At 37.8% G+C, this 24188-nt stretch overlaps 1 protein-coding gene across 2 annotated transcripts in view; it reads right to left on the bottom strand.

Moving 5' to 3' along the window:
* Positions 1-24188, bottom strand: part of LOC124593683 (Golgi-specific brefeldin A-resistance guanine nucleotide exchange factor 1) — a 304033-nt gene that overhangs the window by 181412 nt on the left and 98433 nt on the right. For both annotated transcript variants that reach the window (XM_047131983.1, XM_047131984.1), the window contains exons 14-17: positions 17421-17623; positions 11848-11971; positions 11537-11745; positions 11134-11370 (exon numbers count right to left, since the gene is read on the bottom strand). In XM_047131983.1, coding sequence (XP_046987939.1) covers positions 11134-11370; positions 11537-11745; positions 11848-11971; positions 17421-17623 — 773 coding nt within the window. The remainder of the gene's footprint in view (positions 1-11133; positions 11371-11536; positions 11746-11847; positions 11972-17420; positions 17624-24188) is intronic.

Below are 24188 nucleotides of genomic sequence, written 5' to 3'. Positions count from 1 at the left end.
GAAAATTGCATTGCTGGTGGATAATTGCAGTGTGCATAACAACTTTCCAGCATTCAAGAACATTGAACTATGCTACTTCCCCCTGAACTGTACTTCGATTCTTCAGCCACAAGATATGGGGATAATTAAGAACTTTAAGACAAAATATCATTCACGTTTAGTTCAACACATGATCGCAAACACTGAAAGAAAGGTGAGCAATCCCTACAATTTCAATGTGAAGCAGGCTTGTGACATGATTGCTTGTTCCTGGAACAGCATACAGCCGAATGAGATTGTGAACTGCTGGAAAAAGGCAAGAATTTCTGAAAGTGAAGACTTTGGTGAGAAATGTTGTGGTGGATGAAATAACACAGGATGATATTCAAAGTGATCTGGAGATTTATTCAGCAGCTACTGGTAAAACCATAGATGCTTCAGTAGTTGAATACCTGTCAGTGGATGATGAGGTGTTGGTGTTTGAAGCATATACCGATGAATTTATCATCGAGGATTAAAGGGTAATTCACTTGTTGAAGATTCTGACGATGACAGTGATGTGATAAGTGCAAATCCCCTTCCTCTGAAGGAGCTAATAGGTGCAATTCCCAGTGTTTCGAGCTTAGCAGTTGATAGCATTAGAGGAGATAAAGACAATATTCACAAGAGAATATTTAAGAAATAATAAACAAAGGAAAGTAAGTGAATTTTTCTGTACACAAAAGTAAGATATTCTACAGGTGCAGTATTAGTAAATGAAGTGAACAAAGTGAGTTTCATTATTTGTCTTTTAATGTTATTTTTAATCATAAAAGTACTACAGATATAAATACAAAAAAAAAAAAAACCTTGCATACTCCACTCGCTTTCATTTTATTACATCACATGGGATCATATTCTGGGGTAACTCATCAAACTGATCAAAAGTTTTTAGGGTTCACAAGTGTGTGATAAGAATCATTTGTGGTATAAATTCAAGATGATTATGTATAAACCTGTTCAAGGAACTTTTTATTTTAACCACTGCTTCTCAGTATATTTATTCCTGAATGAAATTTGGAAATGGGAAATTTGTGGTAAGGTCTTACGGGACCAAGCTGCTGAGGTCATCAGTCCCTAAGCTTACATACTACTTAATCTAACTTCAGCTAACATAAGCTAATGACAACTCACACACCCATGACCGAGGGAGGACTCAAACCTCTGACAGGGGGAGCTGCACAGACCATGACAAGGTGCCTCAGACCGCTTGGCTACCCCGCATGGTGAATGAAATTTGTTGTAAGAAATATATCTCTATTTCCAACCAATAGCTCAATACACAGTATCATTACTAGGAATAAGAACAATCTACATAAAGACCTAAAATCACTTACCTTGGTCCATAAAGGGGCTCAATATACAGGAATACACATTTTCAATAAACTGCCAGCAACCATTAAAAACTTAGTTTCAGATAGAGCACGGCTTAAACAGAGTTTGAAAGAATTTTTGATAGGCAACTCCTCCTACTCTATAAATGAAGATCTTAACAGAGACTGTTAAGCCAGCTTAAGTAAAAATGTCTGTTAGATTTCAGTTATGACAGCACTTGGTCACAACAGTCAATGTTAGGTAATTTGTGTATGATAAATTTATTAATAGTGCATAATAATGTTTCATTTTGACAGCGAGTTAATTCTGAAAATATTAGCTGTTCCAATTTACTGCATTGTACTCACCTATTTTGACAATCTTCTGACAAATGATCAGGGTAGTAAGTATTATATTCAAATGCTTTATGTTCTTACGTTATACTTTCTCACATATTCCACACCACGAGAATCATCACTTTTTTGGGTCTATGGAACAAAAACTGAATCTAATCTAATCGTAATGTACTTCTCAGCCATGAAAACATGGCTCCCTGGTCAGAATAACAATAAAAAACCTCATAACAATAACACTGGTACAACAATTTAATTTTCATGGTCCCCTGAAATTTGTTATATCGAGGTTTGACTGTATTTCAACATCAAGAAGAAGAGAAGGTCTTGGATTTGTTACTGAAAAGTAGTAGTCAGCAAGAAGCAGAGAGCTGTGGATCCCACTGACAAGTGGGTTATTTTGAACAGTATTTTGACAATGCTATGTAGATATCATAGCTAAGCAGACAAATCTTAAGCTTATTTAGGACAAACTTAACAGCTTTTTAAACTCCTGGAAGGGGCTAAGGTCTCTGCCTACCTAACATCCTAGGAATCACACATTCAGACACAGACTGTTTTTAAACACTGCAGACAATTTGATCACTCCACATGAAATTAAAGCAAACATGATTATCAATCATTAACAGAGTTAGGACAAAATGTTTGTCTTTCCAGTTTCTAGTTACCTACCCATATATGAACTAATGATTCATTTCTATTAGGCAGCATTTGTTAGAAAGCACATAAAAATTAACAAAAGCCATTGGGGTCAACAAGTAAGAGTGCTAGAAGTAGAGGACTGATGTTTGACTACTACTTTTACAAAGAATACATCATTACACATGTCACTAAGCATAAAAGTCTATTTTGGATATTAGAAGGCTGGGTATTAAAAAGTCAGTAAAGAGATGAATTTCTAACAATCATAGAATGTATATCCATTCCACTGTTGGAACACATGGATCTAAAACGAGCAGATATATTGGGAACTATTTTAGCCTCTTGTATTCCATATACATATTCAAACTTACTGCAGACAAAATTTTCATGTAGACTATGCCTCCTTGTCTGGGGTTTGTAGTATTGGTAAGTATAAGTTGATTAAAGTGAGCAAGAAGGATGTCATAGGTTTGGAATCAGGAAAGCAATGCCTGAAGAAATTTTCAGCAGCAAACAAACCACGTACATGGGTGATGTAGGTATAGAGGGAGATGGCATCCATGCCAGCCTTTTCGTGGGCCACTTTAAGGGGGCTCTCCTGGGATCCATAAGCCTTCAGCTCCTGGTTTGGTTTAGATACATTGATGTCATCTTTGCCATATGGACTTGCAGAGAGGCTGACTCATTAAAATTTCTGGAATCTCTAAATACCTTTTCCCAATTAAATTTCACATGGTCCTATTCCGAATACCATGTCACTTTCCTTCATGCTGATCCCATCCTCACTGAAGCACAGCTACAACTCTGTCCATATTAAACCTACTAACAAACAGCAATATTTACGAAACTTCCTGGCAGATTAAAACTGTGTGCCCGACCGAGACTTGAACTCGGGACCTTTGCCTTTCGCGGGCAAGTGCTCTACCATCTGAGCTACCGAAGCACGACTCACGTCCGGTACTCACAGCTTTACTTCTGCCAGTATCTCGTTTCACAGGAGAGCTTCTGTAAAGTTTGGAAGGTAATGGTAGAGCACTTGCCCACGAAAGGCAAAGGTCCCGAGTTCGAGTCTCGGTCGGGCACACAGTTTTAATCTGCCAGGAAGTTTCATATCAGCGCACACTCCGCTGCAGAGTGAAAATTTCATTCTGGAGCAATATTTATGTTTTGACAGTTGCCATCCTTTCCATGTCAAACGTTCCCTCCCATACAGCCTTGGCAACCGAGGCAAACATATTTGTTCAGATGCAAACTCTTTTCAACAATACACTGCCATTCTCAACTCAGCCTTCACCAGCCTAGTTCAAAAGCAGATTTCCCAAGCCATCATATCCAATCCTGGTACAGCTGATCCCTCCAAAGAAACAATTTTGGAGCACACCACTTGCTTCTCAGTATTATCCTGGTCTTGCATGTATTAATCAGCTACTTCAACAAGGCTATGATTTCCTAAAATCAAGTTGTGAAATGAGATTTATTCTGTCCGAGACGCAGGCATTCCAGGCCGAGATGCTGGAGTTGGCAGTCGTGTATGCATGAGGTGTGTGCGTGTGTTTTTACAGGCAAAGGTTGTGGCCAAAAGCTACATTTGAGTGTCTTTTAATCGTGCCTTTCTGCAACTTGATGTGTCTTCTTTATGGTAAGTACCAATCTAACTTTTCCTACATTGTTATTTCATAAACTCATTGAGTATTTTTTTATCTGAGAGGTTTTAGTAACAGTAATGTGTACAGCCACATTGTGTAGCTCAGTACTCTTGTTTGTTTTAGATGGCCAGTAACCACCGACCCTATCTCTATTAGCTGCTAGACTCCGCTGCGAAGCTCCAGGAGACTATCAAGTTACATAATTAACTTTTTCTGTTTGTTTTATTCTTAAGTTAGCAGGATCAATAGGGTGTGTACATACTGCGTGCAGACACATGAGGAGAAGGCCACAGTTCGTGAGCATGCCAGCCATTTGCAGGCCACTGCCTCTGGGTGTAGTAGTGGTGGACCATCTGGTGCATTGCATAGATCACCTCAGGTGTCACTTGTTTCACCCATAGGCTCTACTGCAAAGGAATCCTGCAGTGTACCCATCATGTGGGATCTACACTCACTGCAGGCCGAGCTATGGGCTGTATGGCATTTACGTCGCTCAAGGCAGAAAATCAATGTGGAAGCTGGCCATGTGGCCTTGCTAATTAACCATGTGAGTAAACAGGTGGCCACTCCTTCAGCAGGGTCTGAGCAGGCATGAAGACGGATGGATTTACTAGTTATCACAGAGTCCCTTAGGGAAACAGTGCCCAGGGATGGAAAGAAAGCCTGTGTGGGCTTGGCATGTCTGCCGGGTGATCTCATCCAAAATATGAAGAAGGCCCTGCCTGTGGCTACTGACCATGCAGTGTGCAGTCGTCCAAGTTGTGGCTCACATCGACACCAATGATGTCTGTCACTTGGGCTCAGACCATACTCAGTTCACATGGGCAGCTGGCAGAAGTGAACACCACTAGCATCGCACACAGAGTATAACCAGAGCTTAAAATTTGCAGCATCGTTCCTAGAACTGATCAGTGTCCATTGGTTTCAAGCCAAGTGGAGGGTCTCAGTAAAAGGGTCCATTGATTCTGTGATGGTCTTGGCTGCAGACTTATAGACCTGCATTATGTGGTGAAGAATTTTAGGACCCCCCTTGATAGATCAGGGGTACACTACACATGTAGCTACTCAGATAAAGAGTAGTTGTGGAGTGCACATGCTGTCCTTTAGTCTAGACAGTAGTTTGAGGGCCTCTGATGAACAGTCACCAGTTAATACACAGAGAGAAATCAGATCAGAACCAAAGTACACACACTTCAAATGTCAAAATTTTAAGAGTAAATTGTCAAAATATCTGTAACCAAATTCCTGAATTTCTGCCCTTCAGGAAAGTTGTTACACTCAAATTATTCTTGGAACCAAAAGCTGGCTGAAACCCAAAGTACAAAGCCCCGAAGTATTCAGCAAGGTATGGAATATATATAGAAAAGACAGATTAGACATCACAGTAGAGTGACTGTTCATTGCTGTCAACAGATATATTGTGTCTACTAAGGTCGAAATTGAGTCTGAAGTTATCTGGACACGTGTAGCAGGCCTAAGTGAACTCAAATTAATTATCGGATTTTTTACCGAGCACCTGACTTCGCTGTAACAGTTTTAGAATCATTCAATGGAAATCTACACCCAGTAGTTCTGAAAGGCAATATTACTTGGAGGCGACTTTAATCTACTGAGTATAGACTGGTAGGGCTATGGATTCATTGCCGGTGGTACAGTTAGTCAGTCTTGTAAAGTATTTTTAACATTTTCCCAAAAACTTGCCCTGATGAAATAACTCAACTGGCCGCATGCAACAGAAATATTTTAGACCTTGTGGCTATCAACAGGCCTGACCTTATCGACAGTGTCAGTATAGAGACAGGGTTTAGAGATCATGTCATCATAGTTAAGTTATAAATTCATCAAGAAGGCTAGAAGAGTATTTATGCTAGAAAAAGCCGACAAGCAGTTGTTAGCAGCCCACTTAGACAGCAAATGAACATCTTATTGCTCCAATATGATGGCCATAGACGATCTATGGGCAAAGTTAAAAAATGTTAATCGCACTCTGGAGATGTATGTGCCACATAAGTGGATTAAGGACGAACAGGCCCTCCATGGTTTAATAATCAAATATGGAAAATGCTGAGAAAACAAACTGTTGCACTCTTGGTTCAAAAAAGAATGCACAATCTCCATAAGATGATCAATGTAAGTAGCTTTCAACAACTTACACCACCAACCGATCTTGCCAAGAACCCAAGAAAATTCTGATTATATGTAAAGTCACTACGTAGGTTGAAAGTCTCTATGTACTCACTCATCAACCAGTCTTCCCTAAGCAACCAACCAGTCTAGTGTTGCAACAGAATACATCAAAAGGAAAGATGAAGTTTTAAATTTTGCATTTAAGAAATGGTGGATCATACAAACATACTGTCATTTGACCATCACACAGATTCCCATATGGAGGACACAAACACACATCCCTCACATAAAGAAGCAACATAGAGTTGAAACAAATAAGTTGCCAGATCCAAATGGAATTCCAATTTCATTTTAGAGAGAGTACTCTGCAACACTGACACCATTTATCTTATATCTCTCACTCAGAACAAAAACCCCAAGCAACTGGAAAAAAAGCATATGTGACCCCCAACATATGAGCAAGGTAAAACAATGGATCAGAATATTTACAGACCAATATCCTTATCATTTAATTACAGACCAATATCCTTATCATTTAATTACAGACCAATATCCTTAATGTCAGTTAATTACAGACAAATATCCTTAATGTCAGTTAATTACAGACAAATATCCTTAATGTCAGTTAATTACAGACAAATATCCTTAATGTCAGTTAATTACAGACAAATATCCTTAATTTCAGTTTGCTGTAGAATTCTTGGAAACATTCTGAGTTTGAATATAATAAATTCCCTTGAGACGTAAAAGGTTCTTCCAGTGAATTAACCAAGATTTAGAAAGCACTGCTTGTGTGAAAATCAGCTTGCCGTTTCTCACATGGTCTTTCCTGAAAAACGAGGATGGAGGACGACAGGCAGATTACATATTCCTAGATTTCTTGAAAGCGTTTAACTCAGTGCCCAACTCCAGACTGTTGCCAAAGGTCCAAGCATAAGGATATTTGAATAGTTCAAAAACTAGTTATGTAACAGAACCCATTGTGTTGTCCTCATTGATGAAAGTTCAGCAAAGACAAGAGTATCTTCAGGTGTACCCCTAGGGAGGTACCACAGGACTGCTCTTATTCTCTATATGATATCAATGATTTGGCAGGCAGGGTCAACTGCAATTTACGACTGTTTGCTGATGATGATGTGGTGATGGAAAGCTGTCATCCTTGAGTGATTTTAGTGAGATACAAGACAAGTCAGACAAAATTTCTAGTTGGTGTAACGAGTGGCAGTTTGTTCTAAGTGTAGAAAAATGTAGGTTAATGTTGATGAGTACAAAAAAGCAATCCTGTAATGTTCGAATACAGTATTAGTAATGTGCTGCTTGACACAGTCACATCAATTAAACATCTAGGCATAACTTTGCAAAGTGATATGAAACGGCATCATAATCAACACGTGAGTATTACAGAGATGTTTTGTGAACTCAAACGGGAATCCCTGGAGGGGAGATAATGTTCTTTTCACATAAAACTACAGAGAACATTTTGAGAACTTGCATTTGTGGCTGAGTACAGAATGATTCTGCTGCCACCAACATACATTTTGCATAAATTCTGCATGGAAAAGAAAGTAGAGCTTGTACAGAGGCATGTAGACAGTCATTTTTATCTCACTCCATTTAAGAGTGGAACAGGAAAGAAAATGACTAGCTGTGGTACATGGTACTCTCTGCAATATTCCGTTTAATGGCTTGCAGAGTATGTATGTAGATGCAGAAGAACTGAGTGTACATATCAATAGTATGTAATTAAAAGATAATGGTTGTTACACACTGAACGGTATAACAAGTTGTTGACATTCTGTTTGTAACCATCTGTGTGTTCATCACTTCAACCAAGAATCAGTGTTCATTCCTAGAAATTTTGCATCTGTTACACAGTCTATGGAGGTGCCATCTACATTTAATTTAGCAATGTCATTTTCCATCTTCAAACTGAGATTCATGGCATTTGCTTTCTTTATGTTCAATGTCACTTTTTTGCTTATTGACTAATTGTAAACTTCCTTGAGGATTTCATTTGCTTTCTCAGTGACTATAATATCACAGTCATCAACAAAGAGAATTTTTTCCCAGGTCTATATTAGGAACAGTACTGGTCTTAAAATAATACCCGAGGATTGTGACTTCTACTATAGCTGATTCTGTACTTCTAGCACATCAGAAACCAAACTGTAATTCACTTGTCTGCATCATAATTCACAAAACAACTTCTGAGAAATGTTAGTAATTTCATGACACCAATGTACAGGAAGAGTAAGTATTGACAAGTTTAATAATTTTCAGTGCATGTACTGTTTAATCTGAAAGGAACAAGAGGTCTCTCTCTCTCTCTCTCTCTCTCTCTCTCTCTCTCTCTCTCTCTCTCTCTCTCTCTTAGAGATATATTAAAAGACAAGAAAACGTATTACTTTATCCTTTTTTTATATCTTTTATGTGGAATAAATTCAATTTGTGACTAAGGGATGGAATAGAAGTTTCAGACCATAAGATGACTGTAAATCAAGGTCATTAGAGATTGAGGCCAAGATCAAAATGTATCAGTGATCAGGAAAGAAATCTGCCATGCCCTTTCAAAGAAACTATCCAGGCATTTGCCTAGAGCAATTTAGGAAATTCGTGGAAAACCTAAATCTGGATGGCCATACATGGGCTTGAACTGTAGTCCTTCCAAATGAGAGTCCGGTGTGGATTCTAAATCAAAGGAAAATTATCACAAGCAATTCTGAATCAAATGTAAAACTGTTTCTAATCTAGATGAACCTCCAATATGAACACACACATTTACCATTCAAATATATCTAAATTTATGCCTTGCATGCAGCTACTTCTCTTTCTGAGTAACTCATCCAAATTAAGTTTTTGTTACTGTCTGATCAGAGGCCTAAATACCCTCCATAAAAATAAGCTGGTTGGTTGGTTGATTCGGCGGATGTGACCAAACAGCAAGGTCATTGGTCCCATAGGATTGGGCAACCGCGCCCTTTCAAAGGAACCATCCAGGCATTTTAGGGAAAGCACGGAAAACCTATATCATGTAAATAAAATGCTGAATCCATCTTTCTTCATCTGTTGATGAAGTTAGCAATATTAATTCTTCTGTTCAGACAGAAGTTCACTCCTAACATGTCACTTTTTTTTCTCTAACAGTAGTCTTATATGATCTGCCTCTACAAAAAGGCCAGGGACTTGAAATGCTGATTTAGCTTGTGTATACCCCTTTGTCTTCTGCAGCTTTTCACTTTATTCACAGTCAAATTCCCAGCAGTGACTCATGCCACAATTTTTCTCTGTGGTGACCAGGCTTTACAGCAACTGGTATCAGTTAATACTTTGTCCTGAGATACATAACTAATATGTAAAAATTTTCATTCCCTTTCATTTTTCTTTGGAAATTAGTAACAAATGTATGCACTGATACCAAAATAAGTTTCTAAAGCTTGTTTTTGTTCATTTCTAATATGAGCAACATGAGGTGTAGCAAGACCTGTGAACTCTGAAATGAAACAGAGTGACAGCTACCATACTTGCCACGAGAGCACAGCTCTGACGCACAGACAATAAATGATTCAAGCAGCCAAGGGTCAAGACACATTAAATGTTAATGGCAGAATCTTTGAAATAACAACAATAAAAGAATTCTAAGAATGTGTACAGGGTGTTTGTTTAATATCTTGAAAAATATGCATTGTTTAAAAAATGTTCGAGATGAGAAGTTAATATTTTTGAAGGGTCTGGCCGCCCCTTAATCCACACCACCTCCCACCCACCGGCGGATGACTATTTTTAAATGGGAACACCCCTCCCCTTTTTATTGCAGATTTGGATTCTGTACCAAAAAATACCTTGATCTCATCTGAAACTTTTTTTTTTTTTTTTACATGTAACTGGCACAAGAGTTACAGCAGTTGCACTGAAGAACACACCTGATTTCGGTGAGTCCCCTCAATTCTCACCATCTAAGTGACTTAATAACAGGCTATAGGGTGATCTTTGGTTTTCTCTAAATAATGGAAACAGTAAAGAATATGATGCTCTGAACCAGTCTGTAAGTAGTCTTCTATGTGAAATAGCATATATATGGGCAGGTGGGGGTGGGGGTGGGTGGCTCTCTCTTCTCTTGAATGACACTCACCAAACAGAGAAGACAGTGAGGAATGCATCCAACCAGTCTTTATATGAGTAGTGGCCACAGTTGCCCTTCACTTTACTGCATATGGAAGCAGTTTTCGACATAAGCAGCACAGGTTGTTACATACTGATAAGTATACCATTATGAGAAAGGATGCATCTTTTCCTCTCCATATCAAAAGGGCAGTTTCAGCAATTAATGAATAGAGGCTTACTGAATTACAAAGTGTGATGAAAAGTTTCACATACATGACGTGACTAAAAAAAAAAAAAAAAAAAAAAAAAAAAAAAGAGGATCCTGATCTGTTGTCTATGTGCTGTCTATAATATTAATGAAAGTAAACAACACATTACCAAAAGCTTACAACCAATTTCCAATTTAAGTGTTGCACATTTTACTTCAAAATGTGATGGTGTGTTTCATATTGGGTGAAAAATAATCAACACTTCACAAAACTATTCAGATACATGCAAAGTTTGATCTAAAATTACCAAAAAGTGACCTTAAAATTGTATATAACTCTTTAGTCTTTACTTTTACTTTACTTCACTTTTGAACTGTAGAGTACACAATGGTAATGCAATTTGCTTAGTAAAATATCAAATGAATAACATATAATTTATTTTTACACAGTTCTATATTACAGATATGCTGAAAATATAACAACATTATTCGACAGCTATTTGATTGGACACCATCCTTTTATAATCAACCAGCTGTGGAACAATGTTACCTTTCAGATAATTTACAATAGCTGAGGACTCGTAATCAACAAATGTGAACTTATTTCCTGACCTAAATATTTTTCAAATGCAGTTATATTCATATTTGTATCACTAATTTCATACATATGTACTATAATTAACTGCAGTATGTTCCATAGAGCTTCATATAACTTAATGCTCACCGAAATCCTGATACTGCTTTCTGATATATGGTTGTATCATTGCTTTTATCAAAGATGTAACTTAATGCTGCCACAGTTGGGCCCCAAATGAGAGAGAATAGATCATGATCAAACAATCCATTTGGAGAATGAATGAAAATACCATCCTTGCTGGCACCTCTTCGAAGTAAAACTTTCCATAGATAATTCTCCCTTACTAATCCTGTTTGCTCCGCTGGCATAACAATTTCTTCAGATCTTTAACAAAATCAGAAACACAAAGGTAATAATTGCCATAGTATTCATCAACAATTTAATTATTCATATTGTTTAAGCTTTCAACTGACCAACATGACCAACACTGATTAATAGAGAGAGAGAGAGAGAGAGAGAGAGAGAGAGAGAGAGAGAGAGAGAGGCTTACCTGATAGCTTTATATATGTCGTCCAACATTTCTTGATCAAAGTCTTCCCCACCATTCACTTTTTTCAGATTCCTTTTAAATTCTTCACATGTCATGGGGTTATTTTGACGCTTCACATTATAATTGTGCTGATCAACATTCAACATTATTACTGCATATGCCAACGTGAATGCAGCATCTGCATTTGCAAATGGTTCACCATTGCATTTCTGTAAATTATTATCCACCAATAATGAAGCTATTTGCTTTAGAGATGGCACTCTAACTATTTATGAATTTTAATATGGTAGCCATGACATTTTAACACTCACATGCCAATGTTCTGCAAAATGCTCCATAATTAATGATATAAGTGGGGATTCTCCTGGTAGCCTGAAAGTTTCCAAGTACATACGCAAAGCTTCATCAATTCGCATATCAGAGAAGTCGAAAGATCTGCGAATAATACAAAAAACATGGTAGCATCATAATAATCACAATAAAAGAATGTATTAATCTCAGAAACTTCCATGTTTGTAACTAAGAGCCCTTTCCACCGAATTGTTTTTATCAGTTATTCTTGCACTTTTCTACAGCACTAGTCTTTGAACATTTTTGTTCACACCCCTTCAGATCCTTTTTGAAATGAAAGAAATGTATTTAAAAACAGGTTTCATTTGCAGAATATTAGAATTACATTACAATTTTTAAGAATGTTTTTCTAACATTGAAGTATGAATTAAAGTTGAAGGAAATCCTAACAAAGCAGAAAGTCTCACTCAGAAACAAAAGCAGCAAAGAAATATGTTTTAGAGTTTTAGAAATGAAAGCTCAAATTACCATGGACATACAGTTAAAAACCTCTTCACTCCCCCTCACTCCCCTCCGCCGCCAAGAAAGGAGGGAACTGACACTCACAAGATCCAAAGGATACAACACAACCATTGTGTAAGGCATCACAATGTTTGATGATTCAAGTAGAGGATCCTGGATTTTAGGGGGAAGGGTACAGGACTAATAACTACTGTTAATAAAGAAGGTGTATTGCAAGGAAAAAGGGGGAAAAAAAAAGAAAAAGAATAGCAGCAACGACAAAGAAACCATCCTTCACTGGTTACGAGAACACTATATAATTCAGTAATGAAATGGAAAGAATAAGGCTGACAAGAACTGTAATTAAAAAAAATGATGAAGTACTGTACATTATGTCCAGAAAAGGAAAGGGACTCCATTAAAATTAAATGTAAAGCACAAACATACTACAGACAAATCTTTCGCCTACACAATCATGATAGAAACGAATTTGTAGGAGATAGCTCCCACTTATTAAAAAAACCTGTAGCAGTTTTTATGCAGAAGAAGACAACCATGTGTATATGATGGAGCAACTTCACACATTGGCCCTCACTGTGAATTACCACCAACACATTTCTAGTAACTGATGTGGAACTGATAACTAATTAAGATCAGCAGCAGAGGTACATTTTCTCCTAGAACAATGAAGGTAGACATTTCTAGTAACTTATACGGAACTGACAAGTAATAAAGATCGACAGGAGAGGTCCGTTTTCTCCTAGGAACAGTGAAAGTAGACATGAATGATTAAAGACAGCACCAAATATGTGAGCTGCAAAGTAAGAAAAGAAATCTTGTTTCTCTGATTACCATATGTTTGTCACAATGGTTGGTAGTAATAGAAGTATCCTCACTATGGATATACTGGAACAAAAAGGACATCTAATCTAATTCTTGACGGATAACATTTGTTTTCTTGAAGTCATTTCTGTAACAAGGTAAAATGTACTGCACAGTGACCACAGTATTTTTAGTTGTCATACTTTCGAGCCTGACAAGTACATAATGATTATGCTGGATAGTGATCATGATTATGACAACAATTATACACTTGTCATACTCAGAAGTTCATGTCTATAAATACTATTTTCACTTTTCAATTTGTGTCATGGTGTTACACAAATTACTAAGAAAATAAAAGCCTAATTCCTTTCCATAATTTTACCTTTGACAGTATGATAAGTTATTACTGATCATTTTTAGATAAAATTAAGAAAATTAAATGAGTGAGCTATGGAGTGGTGACTGACATTTACTAAGTAAGTACTAATTTCCTGCTACAGAGTGACTAAGTATTTTCAGTCACAATACTTCTAAGTGTGACAAGTAGGTACAGACATAGAAATAAAAACAATTAAATACTGGTTGATATCCTGACAAGTATTTCCATTTTGCTCTTAAATATACTTATTCACAGTAAACGCCATGCCTGGTGGTCTAGAAGTACAGCAAGTGCCTGAAAACAGAGGTCGCAGGATTGAACCCGTATATAACGAATATTTACAGTGTAAAACAGGAAAGCAAAAACTGAAATACATATTTAATCATAGACAAATGAACTAATTGAGGAAGAAAATTCCTAACCTAAAAGCTTAAAAGACAGTACATACAAAATTATTTTCAATGGAAAAAAAGAGAAAAGAAAAGAGGAGCGAAATAAAGTATTTGTAACAGATCATATTAGAACACACAAACACCAAACCTAAACCAAAAGACTCAGAATATGTATGTTCTGAGACTAATAAACCACAGATCACATAATCAAGTAGACTGCTACAAGACTGTCACAATAACATACTCACATATAAAGTGCCAAGACTAAATATTGTGTTAAGATTACATGTTGCTGTAGAATAGTTCCTGCGTCTGGAGTCTTTTTACGATGAAACAAATAAAGCAAAAACAAAATGAAAAGAAAACAATACATGCTGAATATATTGATATAACAACACTTTAACTTCAATACAATAGTCACGAGCACTTGACCCCATCATCATGTTGTTATTAGATCAACAATTTGGCAACATTGCAGGTGACTTCCATCAGTGTGGTACATTTAGAATCAGACCATTGTTACATTCATATATTATCTAGTGTTATTTCACATTGCTCCTAGTGATAATTCATCAAGAACATCACTGACTCAATTTCTGGTTGAGTGGCAGCAGCGTGTATTTTATTAACACTAGTCTATGATTTTAATTCCTGTAGGCTGACAGATGATAGAGGGCCAAACCAGTACAGGGAAAGAGACCTGCTCCAGCAGTGCCTGGAGGCACCGACGACACAGTCTGTTCCATGCCTTCCGCTATTAAGCTTTATTGCCACGCTTGAATGCTTGGCGGGACAGCCTCGTGGATGTCATCTGTGTGCAGGCCAGCTACTGCTAGCAGTCAAGATGATGGTAGTCTGTGCCCTTTATCATAATTCCTAATAGAATGCTACTTAACAAACTCAATCATCTCTAGTATCTTTTTCTTAACTGGGGCGGCCAATATTTTGGCTTGCAGGCCATATCTGGGCACGAGTGCCAAAGCACTCAGCCTTGCTTCACATTCCCCCTACCACCAAGCCATGCTGTCTGAGTGCAAGGAGGAGGAAAAGGGGAAACTGCGAACATGTTGCATTTAAATGAAGTGCAGTTGCACTGCATGCTACTTGGTTTTATATTTTACAGGCCACAACAACACAGGCCACAAACAAAACAAATTTTTAATATCATTTAATTAATTTTGGTGCACTGAAGACATAATTTTTATCTGGAACAAACTGCTGGCTCACGGGCAGAAGCAGACTGTTTCACAGAATTCCGCACTCAAATTACCAAGTAACTGTCACGTAATTTAGTTTCATAATCCAAAAAAGGCCTTTCACACAAATATGTAGATCAAAATATTGTAGCGCTTTTGTAACCTCATTATGGAGCTATGGAAACTACCTGAGGAAAGCAATGTAGATGTCTAGGACAGTTTCAACATAAAAAGATTTGTGATAATTGGAATTACCCTGCGGTCTATCAGTTACATCTGCACATGCACAGAAATGTTTTCAACTGAAATGGCAAATGAAAACAGCTTGGAAACAGATATAAGACTGACAATATTCTCAAAGCTTTGTAAAACTTTCTTTATAATTCTGTCTAGGCCACACTGAGTTCTTCAAACCTTTCATTTTCTTTAATGCCAGTGAGCTTAGGGAACTGGACTGTCCTTGTCAGAATGTGCCACTTCTATAATGAGATTTTCTTTTTAAATGCATTGCCATTAAATCAGAAAAAAGTTACTTTGCAGTCTGCAGACAAGTCCACTTAAAATGTGAAGTCTGCACTCCATTCCAAATGTTCTAGTTTTCACTCCTGCACCCCTGTTTCCTTCAAAAAATTGAAGTCTTAAATTGTGAAATCATTCCAGTGATACCCCTTGACTTAACCAGTGTACTTTGCAGTAATATATCAAAGTCTCCATACTCTCTCTTTAGTTCCACTGAAAACTGTTGCAACAGACAATGAAATAATGCAGAAATTTTACTGTTCTTACTACCAATTTCTTCACGGGCTCCAGGCATGCAAATTTAGCACAAAGTTCTTTATTATGTGCAAAATGATGTATCTTGTCTGTTGATCATTGTAATTTTTTGCTCTTTCATTGTTATCTAAATCTTTAAATTTTTTCTGCATAGTACTGCAATGTCATTTCATAGTAAATGTACACTACCTGTCAAGATTCCTACAATAGATCGCTAGACTGCCACCTTTGTGGAAACAGCCACTGCACCAGTGAATGTCCTTCATACCACAAACAAATAGCGAAGGTTAAATAGTGCTGACAGCACAATTCTGCAGAACTGAAGAGATTTGTGACACCTGAAAAATACCGCAACTGCAATGCTAAATGAAATGTCATGCTGTTCGAGGTACTTCTGAGAAGGATCAAGCAATGATGAGTGACAAGCCAGGCTTGGCCAGCCCACACTGCATGTGTGAAGTTTGGCATGCAGTGGCCAGTCCTGCCCTTAACGGTAAAAGTCTGCCTTGCCAGTACACAAGTTTCCCAGATCTGTATAGCTTTGCCACACATATTATAATACCATGCTACTGCTGTCTTGCTGTGTTGTCCTAGCATTCCATTAGGAATGTGTTAATGACTCATCGTGCCTCACCAATGTATACTAAGCAGGACTCGCAGACCACCCCAAACTCAGGTGTGTGTGTGGTGGGCAGGGGGGAGGGGGGGGGGGCGCATGTGCAGCTTGTCTGCAGCATCCTTCATGGATCCTAATACCTCTCACAACTTTTCTGCTGGTTTGGTAGATTGAACTGATGCCCCCTCAGACTCCAAAAGATGATCGTAGATTCTGCAATTTCACCTTCAAGTAGCCTGTCTCATTAATATGGGGTATTCAGTTTGTGTAATGAGCGCAATGTGGAAATTCTCTGTTTAGATAGCATACCACATTAACAAAACATCACACACACTACCGAACTATATGTAAATGTATGCTTCCGTGGCCATTGTAACAGTCAATAAAATTCTTCTGGATTTGTGACCGCATTGTCGATTATAAAATTCCAACGTTTCGGTGACCACTGCTAGATGCCTTTCTCAGAGTGTATTGCTAACTACAGTTAGCAATACATCCTGAGGAAGACCGAAATGTTGGAATTTTATAGTTGACAATGCGCTCACAAATCCAGAAGAATTTTATTGACAACCTAACTATACTTTCGCCTTCACAACAAGGATAAGAGATATGGTTGTGATAGACTATATAAAACCTGAGACAAGCCCTTCCCAAATCATAAATATATCATCCTGATGAGGGGCCACTTCCAAGAGTGGCAGAAATATTTGTCTGTATCATAACTCACCAACATCTTCACTTACCAACATCTTCACTTACTCATGAAAGTTTTAATGAAGATGATGACAGCTGAAAAATCCTGCATCATGTGTGTCTTTACAAATGTTCAACACATCAGTTACAAGTCCTGTGCCTGACACAATAGAGTATTAGTAACTGTCATTACCTAAAAAGTGCTATAATCACTCACTTTACGAAACTGTCCAAGACCTGGAGATTGTTTCTATTGCTTATGTATTCGCCTATCATTTTTTTATCCAGGCGAGGATTCTCGCGTAAGAACTGGACAACTTCTTGAGGATCAAGTGGTGTTGAGAGAAGATGGTGGTCTTGCAGAAACTGGATACCTTTCTTCGGTTTTGAATTGAAATGTTCAGTTCCTGTAGCCAGCAACTGAAAGAGGACCAAAGGAAAAAATTACAAACAATAACTAAAAATTATTTTAACATCTAACATTTGAAGTTTATTAAGGTCTGACTTGGAATAAACAATTGTACTGCAATAGTTATCTATTGCTAACACTGTATCTAAACGTTTATGGACAGTAAAGAAAAATTAAAACATCATATTTTCCTAAAGATTGTTACTACCATCCAATAATTAACATCTAATATATCATTATTACATAATATTGCCCAAAAACATCATGAACACTACATAACATTTTATCTTATACGGCAGGCTACAACTCAGTAATACACACACCAAAAGAAGTTTTGCATCACCTCAGTTCTGAGAGTTCCGGAACCTGTACAGAAAAATGGAATAGAGATCAATATAAACACCATTTCTGTCCATTTTATTGCTCATAAAAACCACACACTGCATGTTCTACCACCATACAGCAAGGCCTTCAGAGGTGGTGGTCCAGATTGCTGTAGGCACTGGTACCTCTAATACCCAGTAGCACGTCCTCTTGCATTGATGCATGCCTGTATTCGTCATGGCATACTATCCACAAGTTCATCAAGGCACTGTTGGTCCAGAATGTCCCAATCCTCAATGGTGATTTGGAGTAGATCCCTCAGAGTGGCTGATGGGTCATGTTGTTCATAAACAGCCCTTTCCAATCTATACCAGGCATGTTCAATAGGGTTCATGTCTGGAGAACATGCTGGCCACTAGTCGCGCTATGTCGTTATCCTGAAGGAAATCATTCACAAGATATGCATGATGAGGGCGCGAATTGTCATCATGAAGACTAATGCCTCGCCAATATACTGCCAATATGGTTGCACTATCGGTCAGAGGATGGCATTCACATATCGTACAGCAGTTACGGCGCCTTCCATGACCACCAGCAGCATACATTGGCCCCACATAATGCCACCCCAAAACAGCAGAGAACCTCCAGCTTCTGCACCCACTGGACAGTGTCTCTTATGGTGTTCAGCCTGACCGCATTGCCTCCAAACACTTCTCGAACGATTGTCTGGTATAAGGCATATTCGACACTCGTTGGTGAAGAGAATGTGATGCCAATCCTAAGCGGTCCACTTGCCATGTTGTTGGGCCCACCTGTACTGCGCTGCACGGTGTCATGGTTGCTAAGATGGACCTCGCCATGGACATTGGGAATAAAGTTGCACATCATGCGGCCTATTGCACACAATTAGGAAAAGAAAGGTGATAGAGGCAGGTGGCAAACAGGAACTAGTGGATGTCAGCAAGAGTGCCAGAATGAAGGCTACATAGGACGGGAAATTCCAACCAGTGGAATTCAGACAACCTTGTGTTGAAGGAAGATGGTGGAAAGTAGATGGTGATCTGGGTCTCTGAGGCTTTGAAGCTGTTTAATTCTATCATATTACACTGAATGGCATGCTCCACAATGTAGCAATCCACTTGGTCTTTGGTCATAGTTTGGAGTTGGCAATTCATTCAGGTGGATAGTTGCTTTGGTGTTACAGCAACATAGAACACTATGCAGTGACCACTGCCGAATTGGTAAATGGCTTGCTAACTTTCACAGGTGACCATTACTCTTCTGGATTATGCAGTTCTAGTGACAGGGCTCAAATTGAAGATGTTATACAGTTGTATGGAAGAAGTCTTACACGGGGGTCTTCCTAGAGAATACGACACCTGGTGCAGGAGCTGGGAACAGGAGTGGCATAGATATGGACAGGGGTGCACATCAGGGGTGTCCAAGAATTAGAGCTCATGAGCTGTGTCTTGGCTCATGTGGCATAGTGTTCATCCTGACTACATACTTCTCCCATCACCATGCCATGCTGTGCTGTGAGTGGGAAAGGTGGAAACTTCAAATTTATTTGCCAATACAATTGCACTGCACCAGACTTGGTTTCATGTTTCAAATTTCTCAACAATATAGGTCACAAACTAAACAAATTTTCAGTATTATTTATTTTGGCCATGCTGAAGACATATTATAACTTATCTGGTACAAACTGTTGGTATACGGACAGGAGCAGACAATTCCACAGATTTTCACACTCAAGTTGCCATGTAATTGCGACTTATTTAGTTCATTAATTGAAAAAAGCTGATTCACACACATATGCTGACCAAAATATTGTACCGCTTTTGCAACCTCGTTATGGAGACATGGAAACTCTACCTGAGGGAACCAATGTAGATGTCCTGAACGGCTTTAACATAAAAGGAAATATCTTTAAAATGGGAATTACATTGCAGATCAATGACTTACATCTGCAAGTGCACAAGGATGGTTTTAACTGAAACAACAAATGCTCTTGAAAACAGATCTAAAGCAGATGTAAGGTTGGCAATGTCCTCAAAACATTTATAAAACCTGATTCTGTGAAGGCCATAATGTATTCTTCAAACCTTGTTTTTTTATTTACGGTCAATGAGCTAAGGCAATTGGATTGTGTTTGTCGGAATTTGTCCCTTCTAAAATGTGAATTAGTTTTTAAATGCATCCTCATCAAATCAGAAGTAAGTTATTTCTCACCTTGCAATGTCTTATTGTGTGCAGTGCGCAGTCAAGTTCACTTAAAGAGTGTGGTCTGCAATCCATTCTGGATGTCATTTTCATCCCTGCACTCTGTTTTCCTTCATAAATTCAATGACGGCAGGTTTTAAATTGAAAAATCATTCCAGGCATGCCCCTTGACTTAAACAATGTACTCTTTGTTCAGTGCTATCAAAAACTATTGCACAAATAATGTATGCAACTTTAGAAATATTTCTGTTTGTACCACCAATTTTTTCTTGTGCTTAAATGCCTGCAAAATTTGTGCAAAGAGCTCCTTGCTGGATAAAACAATGAATCTAGTCTGTTGATCACTGTAATTTCTGCTCTATCATTGTCAAGTAAATCTTTAAATTCTTTCTTCATGGTAATGTAATGTCATTTCATAGCAGATTTGTAGTAACTGAAAACTATGCAACTGCATAAAAGATATTGAGAATTCTCATACCTCTTTCTGCCATTCCCACTCATTTTTAAAGGTTTGCACTGACAAATCACTGGACTGCCTCTTTCTTTGCAAACAGCCACTGGACGTGTGAATGTCCTTCACACCATGAACAAATGGTGAAGATTAAACAGTACTGACACCACGATTCTGCCATACTGAAGAGAGTTGTGCTGACCTAAAAATACCATGCCATAATACTAAACAAAATTTGGCACTGTAATGGATACTTTTGAGAAGGGCCAAGAAAGCTGAGATAGGCCTTGCCTTGTCCTACACACAGACCACAAATCTGGCTCACATGTGGTTTGGCAAGCCACAGCTAGCCCTGATGTATATCATAGACTAGATGTGTGACAGTATTCCACAGTAGAAGGAATGGAAAGGACAGTGGGTAGGAAATTTTTATTTCAGCCTATGACAAGAGGTAACCGAATCCACGTGGGAAAATGTGGTTTAATCAAACTAGTCTACGGTTCGGTCTTGGGTCCTCTGTTGTTCTTAATATATATTAATGACTTCCCAGTCTATATTTACGAAGATGCAAAGCTGGTACTTTTTGCCGATGATACAAGTGTAGCTATCACACCCAGCAGACAAGAATTAACTGATGAAATTGTAAACGATGTTTTTCAGAAAATCATTAAGTGGTTCTCTGCAAATGGGCTCTCATTAAACTTTGACAAAACACAATATATACAGTTCCACACAGTATATGGAATGACACCATTAATAAATACAGACTTCAATCAGAAATCGGTAGCTAAGGTAGAATATTCAAAATTTCTAGGTGTATGCATTGATGAGGGGATGAACTGGAAAAAACACACTGAAGATCTGCTGGAACATTTGAGTTCAGCTACTTATGCTATTAGGGTCATTGCAAATTTTGGCAATATACATCTCAGTAAATTAGCTTACCATGCCTATTTTCGTTCTCTGCTTTTGTATGGCATCATATTCTGGGGTAACTCATCATTGAATAAAAGTGTGTTCATTGCACAAAAGTGTGTAATCAGAATAATTGCTGGAGCTCATCCAAGATCATCCTACAGACACTTATTTAAAGAGCTAGGGATCTTCATTGTAGCCTCACAATATATACATTCACAATCCGAATGATTTCAAAAGTAATAGCAGTGTATATGGCTACAGCACTAAGAGAAAGGATGATCTTCACTACTCAAGGTTAAATCTAACTTTGGCTCAGAAGGTGGTAAATTATGCTGCCACAAAAGTCTTTGGTCACTTACCTAATAGCATCAGAAGTCTGACAGATAGCCATATAGCATTTTAAAGGAATCAAGGATAACCCCTGCTTAGGTCCCTTCGAGTATACAGTAAAAAAAATGGTGTTTATCTAAAATGTTGTGAGAAGATTCAGGAACTGCACTCCTAATACTTTTTTTTTTTAAATGTCTGATCTGAAATTATTTATATGCCCCTTAGAAGCCACAACTACTTTAGTATTTATATTTTATGGCACAAAATGTAGTAAGCGAAACAAATTTATAACCTCCGTAATACAAAGACATGGTGCAGACTGCTTCACTTCACTGACATTTTAAAAGAATCTCTTCCCTTTGTAAGGCAGATATACTGGTTCAGTTTATGCACTTTTCTTCTTGTCATGCTCATACTGATATGTTTGTGGTGGCAAAATGTCATCCCTGGTGGGCTGGTGATTATATTCATTGTATCTCTTGTCTAAACCTGGTTTTGGACGAGGCTTGTATATTTTTCTGCTTTTTGAGGTATGAGGCTCATTTTTCTAACAATGACTCTCACTTTTTTGCCCTCCTCTTTCTGTTTGGACCAACCAAAAGAACCTCTGCTAAAGACATACAAAATTTTGCAGTTTGGTTTTCATGGCATGGCATGGCATGGCATGGTTGACTCATTCATATCGTTCAGTCAAATCAAAGAAGATATCTACTGTCTTTATCTTAACGTACAGTCCTAAAAGTGCCTTCTGTCCTGCATACATTGCAAATGTAAAAACACATTGTCTTGCTGAAATTCTTTAAGCCGCTATTGCATGATGATGCCATTTGGTACAAACCTTAAATTTGTATATAATATTAAGGCAATCACTTGTGTAAGCACAATGTTACTGTCTGGCAACATACACAGTCTGGCTGTATCGAGCTGGAATGTCTAACATCATTATGCAGACTTAAACAGTTCAAGACGGATAGTTTTTGCTGAATGTCAAGTGTACATAAACACATGTGGAAGCAGCTGAAAGAATGAATTATTCCTGCCACTTAGATGACATTTTAAATGTAAGGAAAATGATGCTTCATGCTAGCACATTATGTTTCCATGACTCAAACTGAACGATTAATAATTAACCAATATTTTCAGTTTGTGGCCACATGACAACAAACCTAAAATATTGAATACATAAAAATTACATCAAAATTTCATGTTTGATCTGTTACATAGCATTCTGTGTATCAGACCCTACTCTCAAGATATCTTTTTCACTGGAATTGTTTTCCAAAAACAGTCATGCAATAGAGTGTTAAAAAATTGCTAGATACAGTGGAATAAGGCAGATTTTATATGTCTCTTGCACCATGATAAAAGTGAGGGCTCATCAGCCTCTGTGCAAAGCCTGAGAAGGGGGGGCAATTCTAAAAGTGGCAGCAACTAAGCTTAGTTATCCCACAGCGAACAGTATCTGCACCTTTTGGTGAGCGGCCCCATAAACTGTGTCATCACAATCAAGTTAGGATTGTACAAACACTTTATGAAACTGGGGCTGATGAACTATTTTTTATCCACATTTTGTTAGATAGTAACTGCTGTAAAAGAGTTTTTCAGATCAATCAGGTGCAGCAATCAGGTAAGTCTGATCAGAAAAACAGCCCAAATAATAACTGAATTTAATAAGATTTTAAATTGTTCGCTCAATCTAAATTCTGTGAGATTAATACTTAAAACAGACCTGCAGAGATTTTAAAAAAAAAAAAAAAAAATCAATAAGAAATAAAAATATATGGCCAATCCATATCTTTCTCTTAATTACTAGTTGCAACTGGCTTTCTGTTCCTGGAAAGCTGAAAGATAGGAAAATTCAAAAAATCATTGACAATGAGCCACCTCCAGCAAGGCAAGACTGTCAATAGGGGAGTGATGTCTTCTGGATCCATAAAGAGAGACTACTGTGCAGCCTTGGTTCTAAGGGAAAGACACCATGACAGTTACCCATGTGCTCCAATTTCTTTCTTTTCCTTCAAAGCTAATGACAGTAAAAAACAAAATGTTTCTCAAGTATGTTCACGGCTTCCCATGTTTGGGGAGAGGAATGTAAATAGCTTCTCCCCACATATCAAAGAACTATTCTATTAATTATTTGAAGTTAAAAAGTTCTAGACAGGTTTTTTTATCACCTGAGCAATGTGCTGTAGCATGATGTGATGGATTTTATTATTAAGAAGTGCAAAGTTCTCTGCCTTCAACATATCCGTAGCAAGCTCCCACAATAGGAATGGAAGGTTGCACGCTTTGTCATTTCTAAAACTGAAGTTTCAATTGCATCTCTCAAA

The sequence above is a fragment of the Schistocerca americana genome, chromosome 2, assembly GCF_021461395.2.
Source record: "Schistocerca americana isolate TAMUIC-IGC-003095 chromosome 2, iqSchAmer2.1, whole genome shotgun sequence".
In the NCBI taxonomy this organism is placed as follows: Eukaryota; Metazoa; Arthropoda; class Insecta; order Orthoptera; family Acrididae; genus Schistocerca; species Schistocerca americana.
This window is presented reverse-complemented; position numbering and strand designations above follow the sequence as displayed.